Source organism: Cajanus cajan, chromosome 7 (genome assembly GCF_000230855.2).
Source record: "Cajanus cajan strain Asha chromosome 7, NIPB_CcT2T_4, whole genome shotgun sequence".
Classification (NCBI taxonomy): Eukaryota; Viridiplantae; Streptophyta; class Magnoliopsida; order Fabales; family Fabaceae; genus Cajanus; species Cajanus cajan.
In genome coordinates, this window is record NC_138523.1 from 291701 (window position 1) to 310728 (window position 19028).

The 19028-nt window shown below is 33.2% G+C and overlaps 1 protein-coding gene across 1 annotated transcript; it reads right to left on the reverse strand.

The window, feature by feature from the left end:
* Window positions 1–11707: 11707 nt before the first annotated feature.
* On the reverse strand, window positions 11708–13454 carry PNSB5 (NAD(P)H dehydrogenase 18). The gene is made up of 5 exons (XM_020348591.3): window positions 13158–13454; window positions 13017–13080; window positions 12323–12385; window positions 12159–12217; window positions 11708–12008 (listed from the first exon to the last, which is right to left on the reverse strand). Exons 1-5 carry the CDS (start codon window positions 13380–13382, stop codon window positions 11778–11780), a joined length of 642 nt encoding a protein of 213 aa, XP_020204180.1. The 5' UTR covers window positions 13383–13454; the 3' UTR covers window positions 11708–11777.
* Window positions 13455–19028: the final 5574 nt, after the last annotated feature.

Genomic DNA, 19028 nt, shown 5'->3' on the forward strand with positions numbered 1-19028 from the left:
ATTTTTAGTCTATATTTGAGAGATTATCTCTTTGTTCTCATGATATTAGAGAACTTCTTGTACTCTCCTATTTCTACATAGTGGAATTATCTTGCTCTTGATCGCCCGTGGTTTTTTCTCCGTCTTTGGAGTTTCCACGTAAACTTGGTGTGTATTTATTTTTCTTGTCTCTCTACTTACTTCTCTCTATCTCTAATTAACTTGATCCGGTGCTTCCGCATTCCGCTCATTCTTTCTGATACCCAACAAGTGGTATCAGAGCTACTTGTTTAATTAGAGATTCAATATGTCTACCGTCACTAAATTTGACATTGAGAAGTTTGATGGCAAGATTTGTTTTTCTATTTGGAAAGTCCAAATGAAAGCCGTTCTTACACAGAATGGATTGAAGAAAGCTTTAGATGGAAAAGCCAAAAAGCCGGTCAACATGACTGATGAGCAATGGGACGAGTTGGATGAAAAGGCGCTTTCAGCAATCCAACTATGCTTGTCCAAGGAGGTTCTTCGTGAAGTAGCAAATGAAACAACCGCTGCTGCTTTGTGGCTGAAATTGGAATCTCTTTATATGACCAAAAGTCTCGCAAACAAGCTTCGTCTCAAAGAAAGATTATATACGATTCGTATGGTCGAAGGTACTCCTATTCAATCTCATCTTAATGAGTTTAATTCTATTATCATGGATTTGGAAAATATTGAAATTAAAATTGATGATGAAGATAAAGCTGTTTTGTTGATTGTCTCATTACCTTCTACCTATAAACACTTTAAAGAAATTATGTTGTATAGCAACAATGATACCTTATCCTTTGAAGATGTTAAATCTAATTTGTTGTCCAAAGAAAAGTTTGATCTTGATATCCACTTTGAGGACAAGGGTGAGGGTTTAAGTGTTAGGGGTAGAACTCAAGAAAAAAGGAGTACCAGTAACAAGAAAAGTAGATCCAAATCCAGAGGGCGTAAATCCAACAAAACCTGTCGTTATTGCAAGAAATTTGGGCATGATATCTCCGACTGCTTTATCTTGAAAAAGAAACAAGAAAGGCAAGAAAAAGGTAAAAATCCTGCTGAAGCTGCTAATGTTGAAACTGATTCTGATGGTGATGTTATGATATCTGTCTCTTCTGATAAGAGGAGCAAAACTGAATGGATTCTTGATTCTGGATGTACATTTCATATGTGTCCTTATAAGGACTTATTCACCACTCTTGAACCTGTTGATAGTGGTGTTGTCTTGATGGGTAATGACACCCAATGCAAGATTGCAGGAATAGGTACTATTCAGATCAAGACTCATGATGGCACTATCAAGACTCTTTCCAATGTTCGCTTTATTCCTGACTTGAAGCGAAATCTAATTTCTCTTGGCACCCTAGAGTCTCTTGGGTGCAAGTATTCAGCTGAAGGTGGAGTTCTAAAGGTATCAAAAGGTGCTATTGTTTTATTAAAAGCTAACCGTATTGGTAGTTTGTATATCTTGCAAGGATCTATAGTGACAGGATCAGCAGCTGTCTCATCTTCTATGTCTGATAAAGATGCCACCAAATTATGGCACATGCGCCTGGGCCATATGAGTGAAAAAGGCATGCACCTTCTGAGCAAGCAAGGTCTCCTTGGTAATCAAGGCATCGGTAAGTTGGAGTTTTGTGAACATTGTGTCTTTGGGAAGCAGAAAAGAGTTAGCTTCTCCACTGCAACTCACCGCACAAAAGGTACCCTTGATTACATTCATTCTGATCTTTGGGGTCCTTCTAAAGTTCCATCTTATGGAGGATGCCGTTATATGATGACTATTATTGATGATTTTTCTCGTAAAGTCTGGGTCTATTTTCTAAGGCACAAAAATGAAACATTCCCCACTTTTAAGAAGTGGAAAACTCTTGTTGAAACTCAGACAGGAAAGAAAGTCAAGAAGCTCAGAACGGATAATGGATTGGAGTTCTGTGAAGGTGACTTTAATGAGTTCTGCGCAAATCATGGTATTGCTAGACACAAAACCATTCCAGGTAAACCCCAGCAGAATGGTGTTGCAGAACGTTTAAACAGAACTATCCTTGAGAGAGCTCGTTGTATGCTCTCAAATGCTGGGTTATAGCATCAACGTGAGTTGTGGGTCGAGGCAGCATCTACAGCTTGCTACTTGATCAACCGATCTCCACACTCTTCACTTAATTTCAAGATTCCAGAAGAAATTTGGTCAGGTAATCCTATTGATTATTCTAATTTAAGAATTTTTGGATGTCCTGCATATGCACATGTTAATGATGGAAAATTAGCTCCTAGAGCTATTAAGTGCATATTTCTTGGTTATGCATCTGAATCTAAAGGTTATCGTTTATGGTGTTCTGAGTTTAAGTCACGAAAATTAATTCTTAGTAGAGATGTGACTTTTAATGAGGATGCATTATTATCTTCTGGAAAACAATCATCTGTGTCTTCTTCCAGTACTAATAATCTGCAAGGTACTAGCGAGAAGGTGGAGTTAGAGTTAAAATCTGTAGCTCCTAATGTTGATGTTCCATCTTCCTCTACCACTGAGTCTAGCATTGATGATCATGGTGATGATCATCCTATTCAGCAACAGGAAGAATATAATATTGCACGAGATAGGACAAGAAGACAGATAAAATTGCCAGCTAGATACACTGATGACAATTTGACTGCTTATGCATTGTCAATTGCACAAGAGGTAAATGATGATGTTGAACCTGCCAGCAATAGTGAAGCTGTTTCTTGTGTTGATTCTGCTAAGTGGCTAGTGGCTATGAATGAAGAAATTGAAAGTCTTCACAAGAACAACACTTGGAATTTGACAAAGCTCCCCAAAGGCAAACGACCTCTAAGGTGTAAATGGATCTATAAGAAGAAAGATGGCATTCCAGGGGTTGAAGATCCTAGATGCAAGGCGCGATTAGTCGTTAAAGGCTTTTATCAAAAGGAAGGTATTGACTTTAATGAGATTTTCTCACCTGTTGTTCGTCATACTTCCATTCGTATTTTGCTTGCTTTTGTTGCTCTGTTTGATTTAGAATTAGAGCAACTTGATGTAAAGACAGCTTTTCTACATGGAGAGCTGGAAGAAGAAATTTATATGGATCAGCCTGAGGGATTTGTTGTTCCTAGTAAGGAGCATCTTGTTTGTCAATTAAAGAAATCTTTATATGGCCTCAAGCAAGCACCCAGACAATGGTATAAAAAATTTGATTCCTTTATGATTGGGCAAGGTTATTCCAGGAGTAAATATGATGATTGTATTTATTTTCAACAATTTCCTGATGGAACTTTCATATACTTGTTACTTTATGTTGATGATATGTTGATTGCATCACGTGACAAGTCTTTGATCAGCAAATTGAAAGCTCAACTCAATAATGAGTTTGAGATGAAGGAATTAGGTGCAGCTAAGAAAATTCTTGGCATGGAGATTCATAGAGATCGACAAGTTGGTAAATTATTCTTATCTCAACAAAAATATATTGAGAGATTACTTGATAGATTTAATATGAATAATTGTAAACCTGTTTCTACTCCACTTGCTGCACATTTCAAGTTATCTTCAGACCTTTGCCCACAAACAAAAGAAGAGATGGAGTGTATGTCACACGTTCCATATGCTAGTGCAGTTGGCAGTTTAATGTATGCTATGGTGTGCACTAGACCTGATTTAGCATATGCTGTTAGCATGGTGAGCCGATACATGCATAATCCTGGAAAGGATCACTGGAGTGCTGTAAAATGGATTTTTCGGTATCTTAAAGGTACTAGTAATATTGGCTTGGTGTTTGACAGAAACAAAGCTACAACTAATAATGTTGCAGGTTTTGTTGATTCGGATTATGGTGGTGATCTTGATAGAAGAAGATCTCTTTCTGGCTACATTTTTACTCTCTGTAATTCTGCTATCAGTTGGAAAGCTTCACTTCAATCTATTGCAGCATTATCTACAACAGAAGCAGAATATGTTTCAGCAACAGAGGGTGTGAAAGAGGCTCTCTGGATCCGAGGTTTGGTCAAAGAACTTGGTCTCACACAAGATGTTCTTACTGTATTTTGTGATAGTCAGAGTGCCATTCATTTGACTAAGAATAGTCGTTACCACGACAAGACCAAACACATAGATGTTAAACATCACTTTATCCGAGATATTGTTACTATTGGTGAAGTTCTACTACAAAAGGTACATACATCTGAGAATCCAGCAGATGTGCTTACTAAGCCACTTCCGAATGCCAAGTTTCAGCATTGTTTGGGCTTGGTTGGTCTCTACAACAAATGATTGCCCCTCTGGGGCTTTATCTGGCGATGAGCAACTTATTAAATTTGAGCCAAGGTGGAGATTGTAAAGTTATGGCACAAATTTCTTCCATATTTCCTGTTTTAAGGAAAACACGTTTCCTTGATTTTAGGCCATGATTCCATGCATGGTTTCCTCTTTTTTGCTCCTTGTTTTGTTCCAGGTTTCCTTATTCTGGGTGCATACGCTTCTTCTCAATGCCTATATAAGGCATCAAGCATTTGGAGCAAATTGCAATTGATTCAGCAATCTACACACTTGAGAAAAATCATACATAGAGAGGAAAGATTCAAGAGAGTATTTTTAGTCTATATTTGAGAGATTATCTCTTTGTTCTCATGATATTAGAGAACTTCTTGTACTCTCCTATTTCTACATAGTGGAATTATCTTGCTCTTGATCGCCCGTGGTTTTTTCTCCGTCTTTGGAGTTTCCACGTAAACTTGGTGTGTATTTATTTTTCTTGTCTCTCTACTTACTTCTCTCTATCTCTAATTAACTTGATCCGGTGCTTCCGCATTCCGCTCATTCTTTCTGATACCCAACACTATATATAGTTTCCCAATGTCGATTTGGAAGCTTGCTGGAAGCTTTAGATATTTCTTCACAATTAATGACTCTAGATATTTCTAATTACTTAAAAATATAGCTTTCTAGTTGTTTCCATTTGTCAGGCGGTGATGAAGGAATAATCTAGAATAATAATTGATATTTTAACACTCCCCCTCAATTATTATTTTCTCTTATTGCGGACCTGGTTGTCATGCCAAGCTATTTTTTGAAATTTTCAAATTTCGTAGCACTAAGTCCCTTTGTGAATATATTTGCAACTTGGCCTTCGGTATTGATATACTTCATCTCAATGTCTCCATGCAAAAATGCATTTTTGACATCCATTTGCCAGAGCTTCCATGATTTGCTTGCTGCTAGTGCTAACAATACACGTACCGTAGTTATCTTGGCAACTGGGCTGAACGTCTCATCATAGTCTAGTCCATACTTTTGTGAAAAATCTCGAGCCACCATTCGAGCCTTGTATCTCTCTATCGTCCCATCTGGATACGTCTTCACCTTGTATACCCACTTACATGAAATGGGTTGCACACTGGATGGTCTTGGCACTAACTCCCATGTTTCATTTTGTTTCAATGCCTTGATCTCTTCTTCCATCACATATCTCCACTCTTTATGTTGAGATGCTTCCTCATAGTTGTTTGGTTCCTTAATTTCATTGTCTTCTACTAATGTTGCATTCGCATATTTTGGATTTGGCTTTCGAGTCCTTGTTGATCTCCTTCGTTGAGGTTGAGGAACCTCCTTCTCTAATTCCTCCATCTAACTAGGTCTCTCGTCCTCTGTAAACCTAGTGTAAATACCTGTCTTCCAAGGGCTTTTCCCTTTCTCTGGAGATCTTGCTCTAGTTTGTCCAGGCAAAAATTCGACGTCATCTACTATTTTTTTATCTTCGCGTTGCACCTCCTTTTGCTTTTGCACTTGCTCTTCAATTTCCTTTGTATCTGGTAGCGATACTGCTTGTGAAGACCACCACGATGATGCTTCATCAAACACCACATTCCTGGATACGTAGCACCTTCCGGTCGTCGGATTGCAACACCTCCATCCCTTTCGTTGGCTGTCATATCCAACGAATATACACCGGATTACTTTCTTCTCGAACTTGCTACGTTCTTGGCCTGGCACGAAAACGTAGCACACACATCCAAACACTCGGAAGTAACTCACCGAAGGTTTTGTGTTCCACAACTTCTCATGTGGTGAAACAAAGCCTAGTCTTGCCTGGGGTAATCTGTTGATGATGTAAGCAACGATCTTCATGCACTCCGCCCAAAATCTTGGTGGTACATTTTTACTGTGTAACATGCTCCTGCATGTCTCTGCCAGGTGCCTATTCTTTCTCTCCACGATTCCGTTTTGTTGTAGGGTGTTCAGGCATGTCAACTGCCTCCTTATGCCACATTTTTGTAAGTATTGGTTGAACTCCTTTGATGTATATTCTCCCTCGTTGTCCGTACGCAAGCACCGTATCATATGTCCAACCTCTTTCTCAATCTTTTCTTTGAACTCTATAAACTTCTTTAGTGCTTCATATTTTTCCTTCATAAAGTCTACCCACACGTACCTGGAATAGTCATCGATAATTGTGATCATATATTTATTCCTGCTGATCGATAGCTGCTTCACCAGTCCAAATACATCAGAGTGCACCAATTCCAATGGTGCCTTGGCCTTGTATTTTGACTCTTCATATGGAAGCTCGTGAGCTTTCCCATATTGACATCCAACGCAAATGACATTCTCTCGCATCTCCAAGTTTGGTAAGCCTTTTAGCATGGACTATTTCATCATTGCTTTTAATCGATTATAGCTCACGTGTCCAAGTCTCGCGTGCCATAGATCTGCTGTCTCATTCTTCCTTGCCTTGTTCATGTATGCCTCTTGTGCTGACATTACATAGACAGACTCTAATCGCCTTCCTTTCATAATTATAGGGCATATAGGCTTGAACCTTCGATACACTCCTACGTCTTTTGGCCCAAACACCACATAATTGCCAGAAGCTATCAATTGTGAAATTGATAATAAATTCTTCTTTATCCCAGGTACATGGTAGAAATTGTCGACCTCTACTTGATGTGGACTAAAGCGGGGGACTATAGCGGCCTTTCCGATGTGAGAGATTGGCATCTTGGAGTTGTTTGCGGTCACAACAACTCTTTCTCCCTTATATTCTGAAATACTTAGAAACTTTCCTTTGTCTCCAGTCATATGATTCGAGCAACCAAAATCAACAATCCAATCATCATCATAATTGATTGCTTCACTCACCGTGACCAATGCTGATTCTTCTACTGGCTCATCCATGCATTATGCTGCAATCTCTATACCTTCATCCCTCCGAGATTCCTTTACCGCGTAGGATGCTTGGACATCCCATTCTTCTTCGTTCTCATCCTGCTTAAGTGTGACTGTGTTACCTTCTTCTTTCCTGGCCCAACAATCTCGTACATAGTGGCCCTTTTTACCATAGTTGTAACATCGTCCATCCTTGGGCCGATATCTCTTTTGTTCTTTGTAGTCTCTGAATCGGGATTGCGTAGCTCCCCTTTGCTCTGGACCCTTCTTATGTTGGTCTTTCTGCCAACATTGTCTTCTTTGTGGGCCTTTACTTTCGCTATCTGAATTTGCAGCTGCCTTAACCTCCTTTCGGCCTCCCTTTTTACTAAAAAGGGCCTTGTCTTCCTCATTAATTGATACTTTAGACATTTGATTGTCTAAAGCTTATTGATTTGCCAAAATACTTTCTAACTCTGTCAAGGTGGGTTCTGTGGCCCAACCTCTAATGGCAGTAATAATTCCATTATATTTTGGATTTAATCCAAAAATTATTATTCTCCTCATCCTCGTCTCAGAAATTACATTCTGAGGATCTAATTTTGCAATCTCATTACAAATTGATTTACCCTTAGTAAAATACTAACTTAACGCCATGTCACCTTGTCTTAGTGACATCAACTCGTTTTCTAGCAGCTGCAACTTAGCATCATTCTTCTTTGTGAAGAGTGTTTCTAATGTATCCCACGCCTCCTTCGGTGTCGTTAGGTCCTTGATCTGCTGCAAGAACTCATCCTCCATGGAGATCGACAACACGTATAAAGCTTTTCCACATCGAACCTTCCATTTCTTTAGATTTTGTTTATCGGTTGGTGGGGTCGTCTCCGCACCACGAACAATGCTCCAGAGATCTTGCCCGAGCAAATAATATTTCATCCGAACGCTCCATGTGTCATAATTGTTGTTGTTAAGCCTCTCCAGTGAGCTAGTCGAGGATGCGAGATCTGCCATGATGATTGGTTAGCGCCCAGCACTCAACCAATTTACTGTGATCCTGATGATCAACAACTATTACAGTCCCAGACTGTATTCTTGCGGAATCTCCTAAACACAACCCTTAATCACAACTTCCACCAACGTACTAGCTCGAGCAAACTGGTTCCTGGTCCTGACTAAACCAGCTCTGATGCCAAATGTTGAAAAAGTAGGAGGCTAATTTTATTAATATACAAGAGCAAATACAAAAATATTGGTGCCCAGCACCTCTAATTTTTTTACACTAATACAACACACTCACTTACTTACTCACACACACTCTTCACAAGACTATTTATATTTTGGTGATACACACACTCAATATATATTCCTCACTTCTCACAAATACACTCACATCACTCTCACTCACTACTTACTTTGTTTCTTTTTCACTATGCACATAAGCATGATCACTATCCTATATATAGTTTCCCAATGTCCGTTTGGAAGCTTACTGGAAGCTCTAAATATTTCTTCACAATTAATGACTCTAGATATTTTTAATTGCTTAAAAATATAGCTTTCTAGTTGTTTCCATTTGTCAGGTGGTGATGAAGGAATAATCTAGAATAATAATTGATATTTTAACACATGAGAGGGGTAACTACAGTGAGCAATGTCATATGTGATGACAAGAAAACCGTGAAAGTGTGTAAGCAATTAGATGCTTAATTGGTCTCCTTGTGTACAGAACGACCTTGACTTCAAGCAATCAACATTAAATGTGAGAAGTCGGAACATGATGATGAACTCAACGTATTGGAGAGGTCATCACTTAATACTCATCAACAAATGTCAGATATAAAGCATGGCCATTACATGAGAGTCACAATTCGGTCCATACTTATCTTTGTTTTACTTTTGACTTTTGGAATATGAACATTCATTGGGAAAAAAATTCAGTCATTTAGAACTAGAAGTGGAGGACTCCGTACTCTGCATAAATTATTTGTTAATTAATTAAATATTATGCAAAGTATTGTACATAATGTCAAACTTGGTATTATTTAGCAAGGATACTAATTCAATTTCTTCAACTTGCAAAAATTTGTGAAATTATAATTGCTGAATCATGAATAAGATTAATCTCTAATTCAGTAGACTAGAGAATATGCATGACAAGAAAAAAATTATATTATTTTTTTACACCAACCTTGATCCCATTGTCTTAAGAGTTGAAACTTTGAAATTATAGAAACTCTAGGAAAAAATATCTCATAACCCCTGTTTGATGTAGCACTCGGATTTCCAATGTTATGGTGGCTGTGAGTTGGCTTGACTTGGTCATAACTTTATTTCAGTCCAACTTTTTTATTTTATTTCTCTTTTTGTATGAGATTCCAATTTCAATACGACTTTTGAACTAAGAAAGATAAACTTTTGGCAGAAAATTCAGTCATGGTTAGACGTATTTAACCAGATATCATAATGGAGCATCATCAACAATTCAGGTCGACCTTCCCAAGTGGATAAATAAGTGATAAGGATTGGAAATGTAAGGACTATGATGTATTTTATACAGTAAAGTATAAATTACATAAGTGATTAGAAAAGTCAACGGTTTAAGTACATTAATCTGGTGTTTAAAAAAACATTACAATAATCTTTGTAGTACGAATATGTAACAAACTGTACTGATTTTCTAATTGATGACTATTCACTAACTTCTATTCCTTCCACTTCAGAGAGTTAAAACTTACAAAATATAAAAAATACACTGACTTTGCAAAGTTGATGGGATTGTAATTTTTTATTAATACAATGGTAAATTTTGAAATACAGATGGAAAATGTTTCCGATGAATCAAAGTTGAAATGTCATAGTTTTTAAGTTTAGGAGGACTGAATCACTGAAATCAACCCCAGAGCTAGCCATCCTTATTACTTGAGTTAAGCCCAATTGACGTAGGACAAAATTAAGGTATTAACAGACTATTTATTTACATAAACAAGATTTAGGTATTAACATGCTATTCTTTTAAGTATCTGTGGTGCTATTTATTGAGGTGAAATTCCAATATTAATTGGAGAATCACACCTCAAGCTATATAAGTGTTGTCATCTGACATAAGCTTGTTTCCTTTTAAGTTTAGGTGACTTTTAATGTGAAAAAAGTGGGAGACTTATGTGACCACTAGTCCTGAGTAGTGAAAACGGTGTCGTATTGGATGTTGTTGGTTTGTGACCTAACTGATATCATATTTGTCATGATGGGATTATTTGGAATTTGTAAAGCAAGCCAGAGGATCTATGGAAGTTTAAGTCCAAGTGATCTGCATTATCTGAGTGCACATCAAAGGTTTTGGGTTTTGGAACTTGTTTTCATTCTCTTGGTTAAACTCTTTTTTGTTTTTTCACAGTGCCATGTGTTTTAGAAGCAAGATGTGTTCTCAGATGCTTTAATATAATAATATGGCCTCCAATATTATCCTTAGACTCAAAAATCTTGCTCTGATTACTCACTGCACATGAGTTGCGTTCTCATTCATTAAGATTTAAAAGTTTGTTATAAATTTCTACATAAATATTTTTAAGTGAAGAAAATAAAATAAAATAATTAATTAAATAAATTTTTCTATAAACTAAAATTAATTTATGCATAAATTTAAAATAAATCTATAAAAAAAGTTAATATAAGAAAGATTCTACAAATTAATTTATATATAAACTAATTTTAGTTTATAAAGAAATTTATCTCATTCTTTTTTCTTCTCTTAGAAATACTTAAGAAGAAGTTTATCTAAATATACCTAAAATATTTTTCGAATTACTATTGTCAAAAATAGGAATAATATGAAGTAAGAGTAAATCCAGTACTCCCTCCACAGCCACGTTGACTAGATTGGAGATTCTTTTATTTGTAATCTAAAAAATTTCTTGGTGATTGAGATTTATGCATGTGATAGTTGAAGCATGTACAGAGATGCAAAATAAGCCAAATGATCATTAGACTGTAGCATAAATTTCTGATAAGCTCTCATTTTCTTCAACAATTACATGTATAGTTAACGTTAACCTCTTAGTTGACAAACAGTTGTGACGGTATGATGTTGACTCATCCAAATTTTCCAATATAAAGAATAAAATCATCCATGTGAAGCACTGAAATAATGGGAAGCTGAATTTCTAGATGTCTTCAACAATAGAAATGGTCAAGGCTTCAATAAAAGATGCAGTGACATCATAACTTACTAGACCCGAAATCTTTTAGTCTTTACAAGACTTTTGACAAGGGTGTCACCTTCTTCTTGGAGCAGTTAATGGTCAATCATGTGCCAGAAAAATGGCACTTGAGTTTCTGTTGTTGTTGTTATTTTTTTTTTCCTTTTAATTTTAAGGAAGTATAACTTTTTTTATATTAGATTGACTTTTAAAACAATTTTGATTTTATGTCTAAGTCTGATATTTAATTAAAGAATATAAATATTAAACTATTTGTACTAACAATTTTGATTTTTCTATAAAATATAATAAGATAGAAATAGGGAATATACCTCTTCATAAACAGAAAAATGGGAGAAGTAAAAAGTGAAAACAAAAGAACAAATTCAAATCACTATATGTAGGAATTGTCGTTAAATATCATGAACTTTATACAATTATCTTTTCATTATATCATCCTTCTGGATAGTAGTATCCCACAAGTCTCCATATTTTTCATTGAATTCCCATATGCTCATGGTGTTATAGTCATTTATCAACTTGTCTCGAGCTCCTCTTTCCATATTGTATATGTGAGGTTCAAAGTGGTGGGGTTTATCAGGTTTATCCATCTCAATAATGCAGAATATGATTGTAAATATGCCTGCTCCAATGTACAAGTACTCCCCCTGAAAGAAAGAAAGTTGTTAGAATATATCGTTACTTCTTCCCCCAAGTAAAATAGGAATGCAAATACACCATTTATATTCACAGAAAGTAGCCAATTGATTTAAAGATTGAGTCCTTCTTCGTAAATGCCAATTAACATTTAGAATTACCGGAACATTGAAGTACACCCCAAGAGCAATGGCTGGTGGGAAGAGCCAGGACATAATCCCTGCATAAGAAATACATAATAATAATAATAATAATAATAATAATAATAATAATGACCATTAAAATGAAAATGTTATAAATTATTAATGGTGTATGGAAAACACACCCTGGAATCCTGTGGGGGGTTCTGCTGCTGCTATCTCTTCCGCAACTGAGCCCCAAAATGTTCCTAAAATGCATTGATTATGAACTTTGTCAGGAAAACAAAATGCACTAAGGAAGGAAAGTTTTCATTTTACGCATAATTTTAAATACACAGCCTCAGAAAAATAAGATTCCTATTGAACTTGACAAAATTGGCATCAATTTTACAGCTAAAACGAGCAAAGGCCTAGTAATAGTTTATCAAAATCTTAAAATTTGAGTTTGAATAGACCCCAAAAGCTAGCTAGTTAAAATCTTATTTATTTATTTATTTATATATACTATTTTGGTGGATCTGATAATGGCTCAAGTGGTCAAACTAACCCAACAACAATTATTATGATATATGATAGATTATGATATTACATTAGAATGAATATATATTTAATTCAACTCTAAAAACTAACTCATGTTGTAAGAGTTGATCTTCATTATAGACTATTTTAGCTATATTACTTCATTAGAAATGTTGGCTGTCTAACAAAAAGTCAAAATAAAAATTACCATTCTCAGTGACAGTTTTACTTACACCAATTCATACGTTAATATAAACCAAAAGCAAGACTTCCTCCAATTTCCATTAAAACAGTGAGATAAAAAAAAAAGTGAAAAGAAACCTAAACTAAGAAAGTAAGCAATAGTGAGTAAACAAAAACCTTTCTTCTGTTCTCCTTCATTGTAAGTGTGATGGTCATCATATATTCCATACACAAAATCATCCTGAAATGAAACCTATAATCAGAAGCAAAAGGACAGATGATAAAGAGAGAAGCAAGTAAAAGCATTGAGATACGTACAGGATCAACGCCATTGGTGGCATCTTGGTCTCTAGCATCTTCATTGAGGTCAGGTTCGATCTCGTTAAAACCAGCGTTCAAAAAGAACCCTGTTGAGGTGTTAGTCTTGGTCAAGATGCCATGCCAATTGGGTGGTGGTGAAGATAAGAAGGTTTTGGAAATGAGTTTATTGGTTTGAGAAGAAGTGATGGGAGGGAGAAGTGAGAGTGAGGAACATAGCGCCATGTGTGGTTTAATTGCTTGCTTTGCTCTATCTATTCGATGCACTTATCCTTTTTCTTGTTTTATAACACGCTCCACACAACAACACATCTCAATTTACCTTATGTTCATCATTTGCTTCTATTATCTTATCAAGATATTATTGTGGAATTGTTTCATATCTATTACACTAAATTGCCAATTGTACACTAATAATAATAACTTTGTCCTCTGGATAAATTAAACGTATAAATTTTAATTTTTATGTTTATCTACTTGAATTTTATATAAGCATTTGCCCATTCAGATTATTAAAATTATGTTTCCATATAACTTTATTTCCCATGTCAAGAAGCATTAGGCTGACAATTTAATATTTATACTAATAAGGAAATAATCTTATTTAATAGCCCAATTTTTTCTTACTTATTTTACTTTTAATGACTGCACATGCACTCAAATAACCATACACGACTATAAAAATATAAATGACCTATTTACTAAATAAAATATTATTTTCTTCTTTAAATGCACGCAAGAGTGGGTTTCTTTTAAAATATAAAATAAACATTAGAAAACATCTATATGAATAAATAATAACTAACTTCACCGATAGGAATAATACTCTTAAATAGGGGTGTTCAAAACGCAACAATTGAAAGAAAAAAAATCGAACCGATAGAAAAACTGAAATTCATAAAAATCGTAAATCAATGATTTACTTCGGTTTTTAAATTTAAAAATGGAATGGTTTGATTCGATTTTTAGTATCTTAAATCAAATCAAACCAAGTAATCTGTAAATATTTTTTTTCTTCAAATATAATATATATATATATATATATATATATATAATTGATACATAACATAAAAAATATTTTATAAAATTGTAAATTATTAAAAAATATTTCTCTTTAAATATATTATAATATTTAAAAGATATTTTATAAAATTGTAAGTTGTTAAACTGAATTTTAGAATAAAAATTATGAATTATTTACAACATTTGAAAATAAATTTTTTAAGTGACAAAATATTTTAATATGATAATTAAAATTATATTAAAGAAATGTTTTACTAAAAAAATAAAATAAAAGCGATGTTAAATATATTAAGTGACTGAAATATTATAATATTTTTAATTTTATTTTTAACGTATAATTTTAAATAAATAATATAGTATTATATATTTTTAATTAATTTTTAAATAACAAATTTTAATATTGAAAAATCCAAATTAAACCAAATCACAAAAGACTAGTTTGTTTTTATTCAAATTTCACTCATTCAAACTAAATTAAATTACACTGTACTTAAATTTTTTGTTTAGTTTACGTCTTTTTTAGTAAAAATTAAACCAAATCACACCATAAATATCCTTATTTTTAATAAAAACAATAATATACTAATCATCTATAAATAGATTATTAATTGTCATTATCCTAAAGAAATTTATTAACTGTTATCTAGATTCACAAATTGTCTAAACCAATAAAGATTCACATGCAATAAATATTTTTAATTACTTTTTCTTTGTCGGCTAAAAATTATTGCCAAAAGCTTCTAACATGTCACTTTCACATATAAATTTAATGTGATTTTTTTTACTAATAAAGGTACTAATTGATGAATTTTGTACAACAAATTTAATAATATTTAGATTTTTTGTGCTGATTTATTAATTTTATTTTATTTTCAAATTTTAGAAATTAAAAAAATTAATTTTAAATTTGAGAATGAAAATAAATTTACTTAGTATTAAAAAATTAAAAGCATATATGCCAAAATTATTCCTGTTCTTATATACCTTAACAAAAACCAAAAATTGTATTGTGTATATGTAAGACTCATTGGCTTCATAACTTATTTTATTCATAGAATCAGAATCAAACAAGATAGAATATCTACAAAGCCTATGTTTCTCTCTTTCTTAAAACTTCAATCGCATAAATCACTCACAGTCCACACCTCTACTTACCAAAACCAACTCCATACCAATTACCAAACAATACAATTACACACTACCAACGAATAACACTACACTATTACTTATGGTTCTTCACTATATTATTACTTGTTCCTTCTTTTATGCAGCGTACATTTCAAAACACATTTAACATTCCATTTCAAAAACAAAATTCCAGATTAAGTGTTATAGAACACAGTTTTAACACTTTAGATTAAGTGTTACAAAATATATTTTTACATTTGAGAAGTGGAAGGGAACAGGCTTTATGGGTAGGTTTTTTTTTTTTTTTTTTTTTTTTTTTAATTTTATTATTATTATTATTATTTAACTTTAGTGTTTTAAAAGATTGCAAGAAGTAAAAAGCCTTGTCGGCAAAGGAGAAGTTGAAAGAAAATATAATGTTTGGAAAAAAAAAATCAAGCTTTCTTGACCTATAATTGTAATAACTTGATAGGTCTCTATAATTTACAACTCAACATTCTAATTAGCAGAAAACAAATCTATTTACTTAGGATTAACAGGAAAATAATTACTATATATATATATATATGTGTGTGTATGTAAATCTCTCAATGAGACTATAACTAAAAACTTTACACATATACACACATATATACATATAATAATCCAGACTAAAGACATAAACTTTAGGTTGTTGGTCAAGTAATTGCTCCATACAAGCTACAACAAGTAGCCTTCAACAAAAGAAGTGTCATCTCCACATGACACTCCAACAACTAATCCTCCAATTTTGTCCTGCCTTGTTCTCATATAAATATGATCATTGCAGCCCAACACAAAATAAAATGCAAGGTAAGCTTTAATACAACAAAAACAACAAGTAATATTTATGTAATGTACCCTTTTATTAACGCTGCATCATATGAACACTACACAACATATTAATAAAGCAATACAACTATGGCTCAATGCCTAGTTAGTAGCATATCTCAACATACAACATAGGTTCACATTTAATTTCTTAACCGCTTTCAACATGTTAACACAACATATAAGTAACACAAAACAACTCATCAACCTTTCAACTTAAAACAATACTACAATATGACATGACAATATAATGCATCGTTACACATTTCAACTAAGATATCTCTTATAACGAGGTGAGTAGTCTAATTTGACTTTACTGAATCAACTTTACAACGCGATCTTTTTGAGCTTGTTAAATCAATAGTAATTTTGGATATTAATCTACAACATAACATGATTTCTCGGATTTTGTCACTTGGACTAGAAAAATCTAGTATTTTTTTCGGGGATAGAATAACTTAAGTATGAGCCTATTATGACCTTAGCACACATAACTAATCCTATATGGAATTAATCCCCCAACTATCTTCCAAATATTGCATCATTTCTAGTACTTAGTTAGGGATTTTAGCCCCCAACCTTGTGCCTTACTTGATTGATTACTTCTAAACCAATATGGTATGACCTTACCCCTATACCGTATCAATTAAGGACCAAGAGAATACTCAATATTCCACTTCAAGAGACAACTAAACTCAAGAAAAGTTTTTGAAAAACTAGGCTTTTAGAGTAACACAACAACATATCCTCACAATGGGATATTCATCTATTAAAACAACACCTTTTTTCTAGCCCTAAGTCAACAAAACAGTACAACTACATGCATCAAGCATTCACAACACAACTTCATTCAACACTATACATTTTAGCATCATACAACTCTACTACAAACCAACTTTCAACTTACTCAATTAAGAACATCAACACATGAAGCAATTATCATCATGATTCAACATTTAAAATCAACTAAATTAAGGTTTTCATTCAATAAAACCTTATTCGACGTCATTGAGCCAGCACCCGACGTTGGTGAGGCAGAGAGCCTCTAGCTCACCCACGCTCGATGCCATACCATTTACGCCCAACGTGAATGAGACAAGAAGTCTTTGAGTACAACACTCTTGGTGTCGCAAAACTCACATGCAACGTCATTTAGACAAAGAGCCTTTACTTTATCCATGCCTAACGTCACAAAACATGCACTCGATGTTGTTTAAGCAAAGAGTCCCTTACTTGATTAGGCATGACTACACTCATCTTGGGTCGAACCTTACCAATTTAGAGAGATTTGAGGGTAATCACACCCATTGTCCCTCAACCCCCGCCAAGCGTGGCCAAGATAGAAAGCTCCATTCTAACTCATGTTTGGTGCTACCTATCTCACGTCTAACGCAATGGTGATTTTCACACTTGATAGAATTGTAAATTGGCTTCATATATCTGTAAATCAGTCACAAAACTAGTATTTAACTCACAAAAATGCATATATACATCACCAGCAACTCAAATTCATCAAGAAGAAAAACATGCAACCATAAAATATTACAATCTATCAATTTCCTTCTCATTCTATTCAAGAACAACATACACCAAGAACATCTCATTTTCACTTCTCAAATTCAACAATCAAAGCTATCAAATTAACAAGAACAATTATGAATCAAAACATACAACTCAACAAGTTTAATCTATAAACTTCCCTTATCTTGATTTCTAGAAAAAGAGGAAGAAGAAGAGCAGGACCTCCCGAGCTAACTTTGCATGACAAACACTACGAATGTGATTCTTGGTGGTACAAACTTTGAATCTCAACTCAGCTACGATCAATCTAAGCTCTAGAAAAGAAATAGAGCAGTCTGGTAAAGTCAGAATGGAAAGAGGGCCCCTTTTGCTTCAGAGCTTCTCTAGATTTTCTCTAGATTTCTTAAGAAAATAAACTTATGAAGTTTAAGTCTTAAGAAAATCTTATATACATTTCTTTAAATTTGGTCAACCTTAACTTCAACACAAAACAACTCTTAATCAACTAAATTCATAAGAATTTTTTAATTCTTAATAGTGTATTTAGATGAAAAATTTAAATGGAGTAATTCATTTTTTTGAAGAATTTCAAATTCTTTGAGGTGAAATACCTTATTTGGATGAAGAATTTATAAAGAATTTAAAATTCAAGTATTTGTGAATTTTTTTGAAATAGTTGAATTTCAAATTTTCTCAAAAAAGTAAGAATTTAAAATTTCTCATTTTTTTTATTTCACTTATATATTTTTATCTTATCTCTTATTTCTTCATGTTTTAATTATTAAATATTCAAAAATATTTTTAAAATTATTAAATATTACCTAATATTAAAATTTTTAAATATTAAATATTTAAAATTTAAATAATATTTATTTTTATAAAATTTAATTTAAAAATTTCAACATATAAATATTTTTAAAATCAATTTTACTATGATAGAATCAAATTATCATATCCAGTTTAACAATTTAAAAATTGAATTAACTTATCCAAACAAATTTTTTTAAAAATAATAGATATTAAAATCAAAGTAATTCAAATACTAAGAATTTAAAATTGCTTGAATTTATAAAATTTTTCATCTAAATACACATAAAATTTAAAATAAGTAAACATCTAATCACATAATCATTTAAATTAATAAAAATCAACAAATACTAATAAAATTTCACAATGGTACTTTAATCAAGTTCATCCCTATCAAGCCCAATTCAACTTATATAAATGCAAAAATTAAAATAAATCAAAATACAAATCTATACCAACTTCTGTTCATAGAGACATGGGCAATTTCAGGGATTTTGTGGATATGGGTAGGTTGATAGATATAGGTTATCAATTCACGTGGAA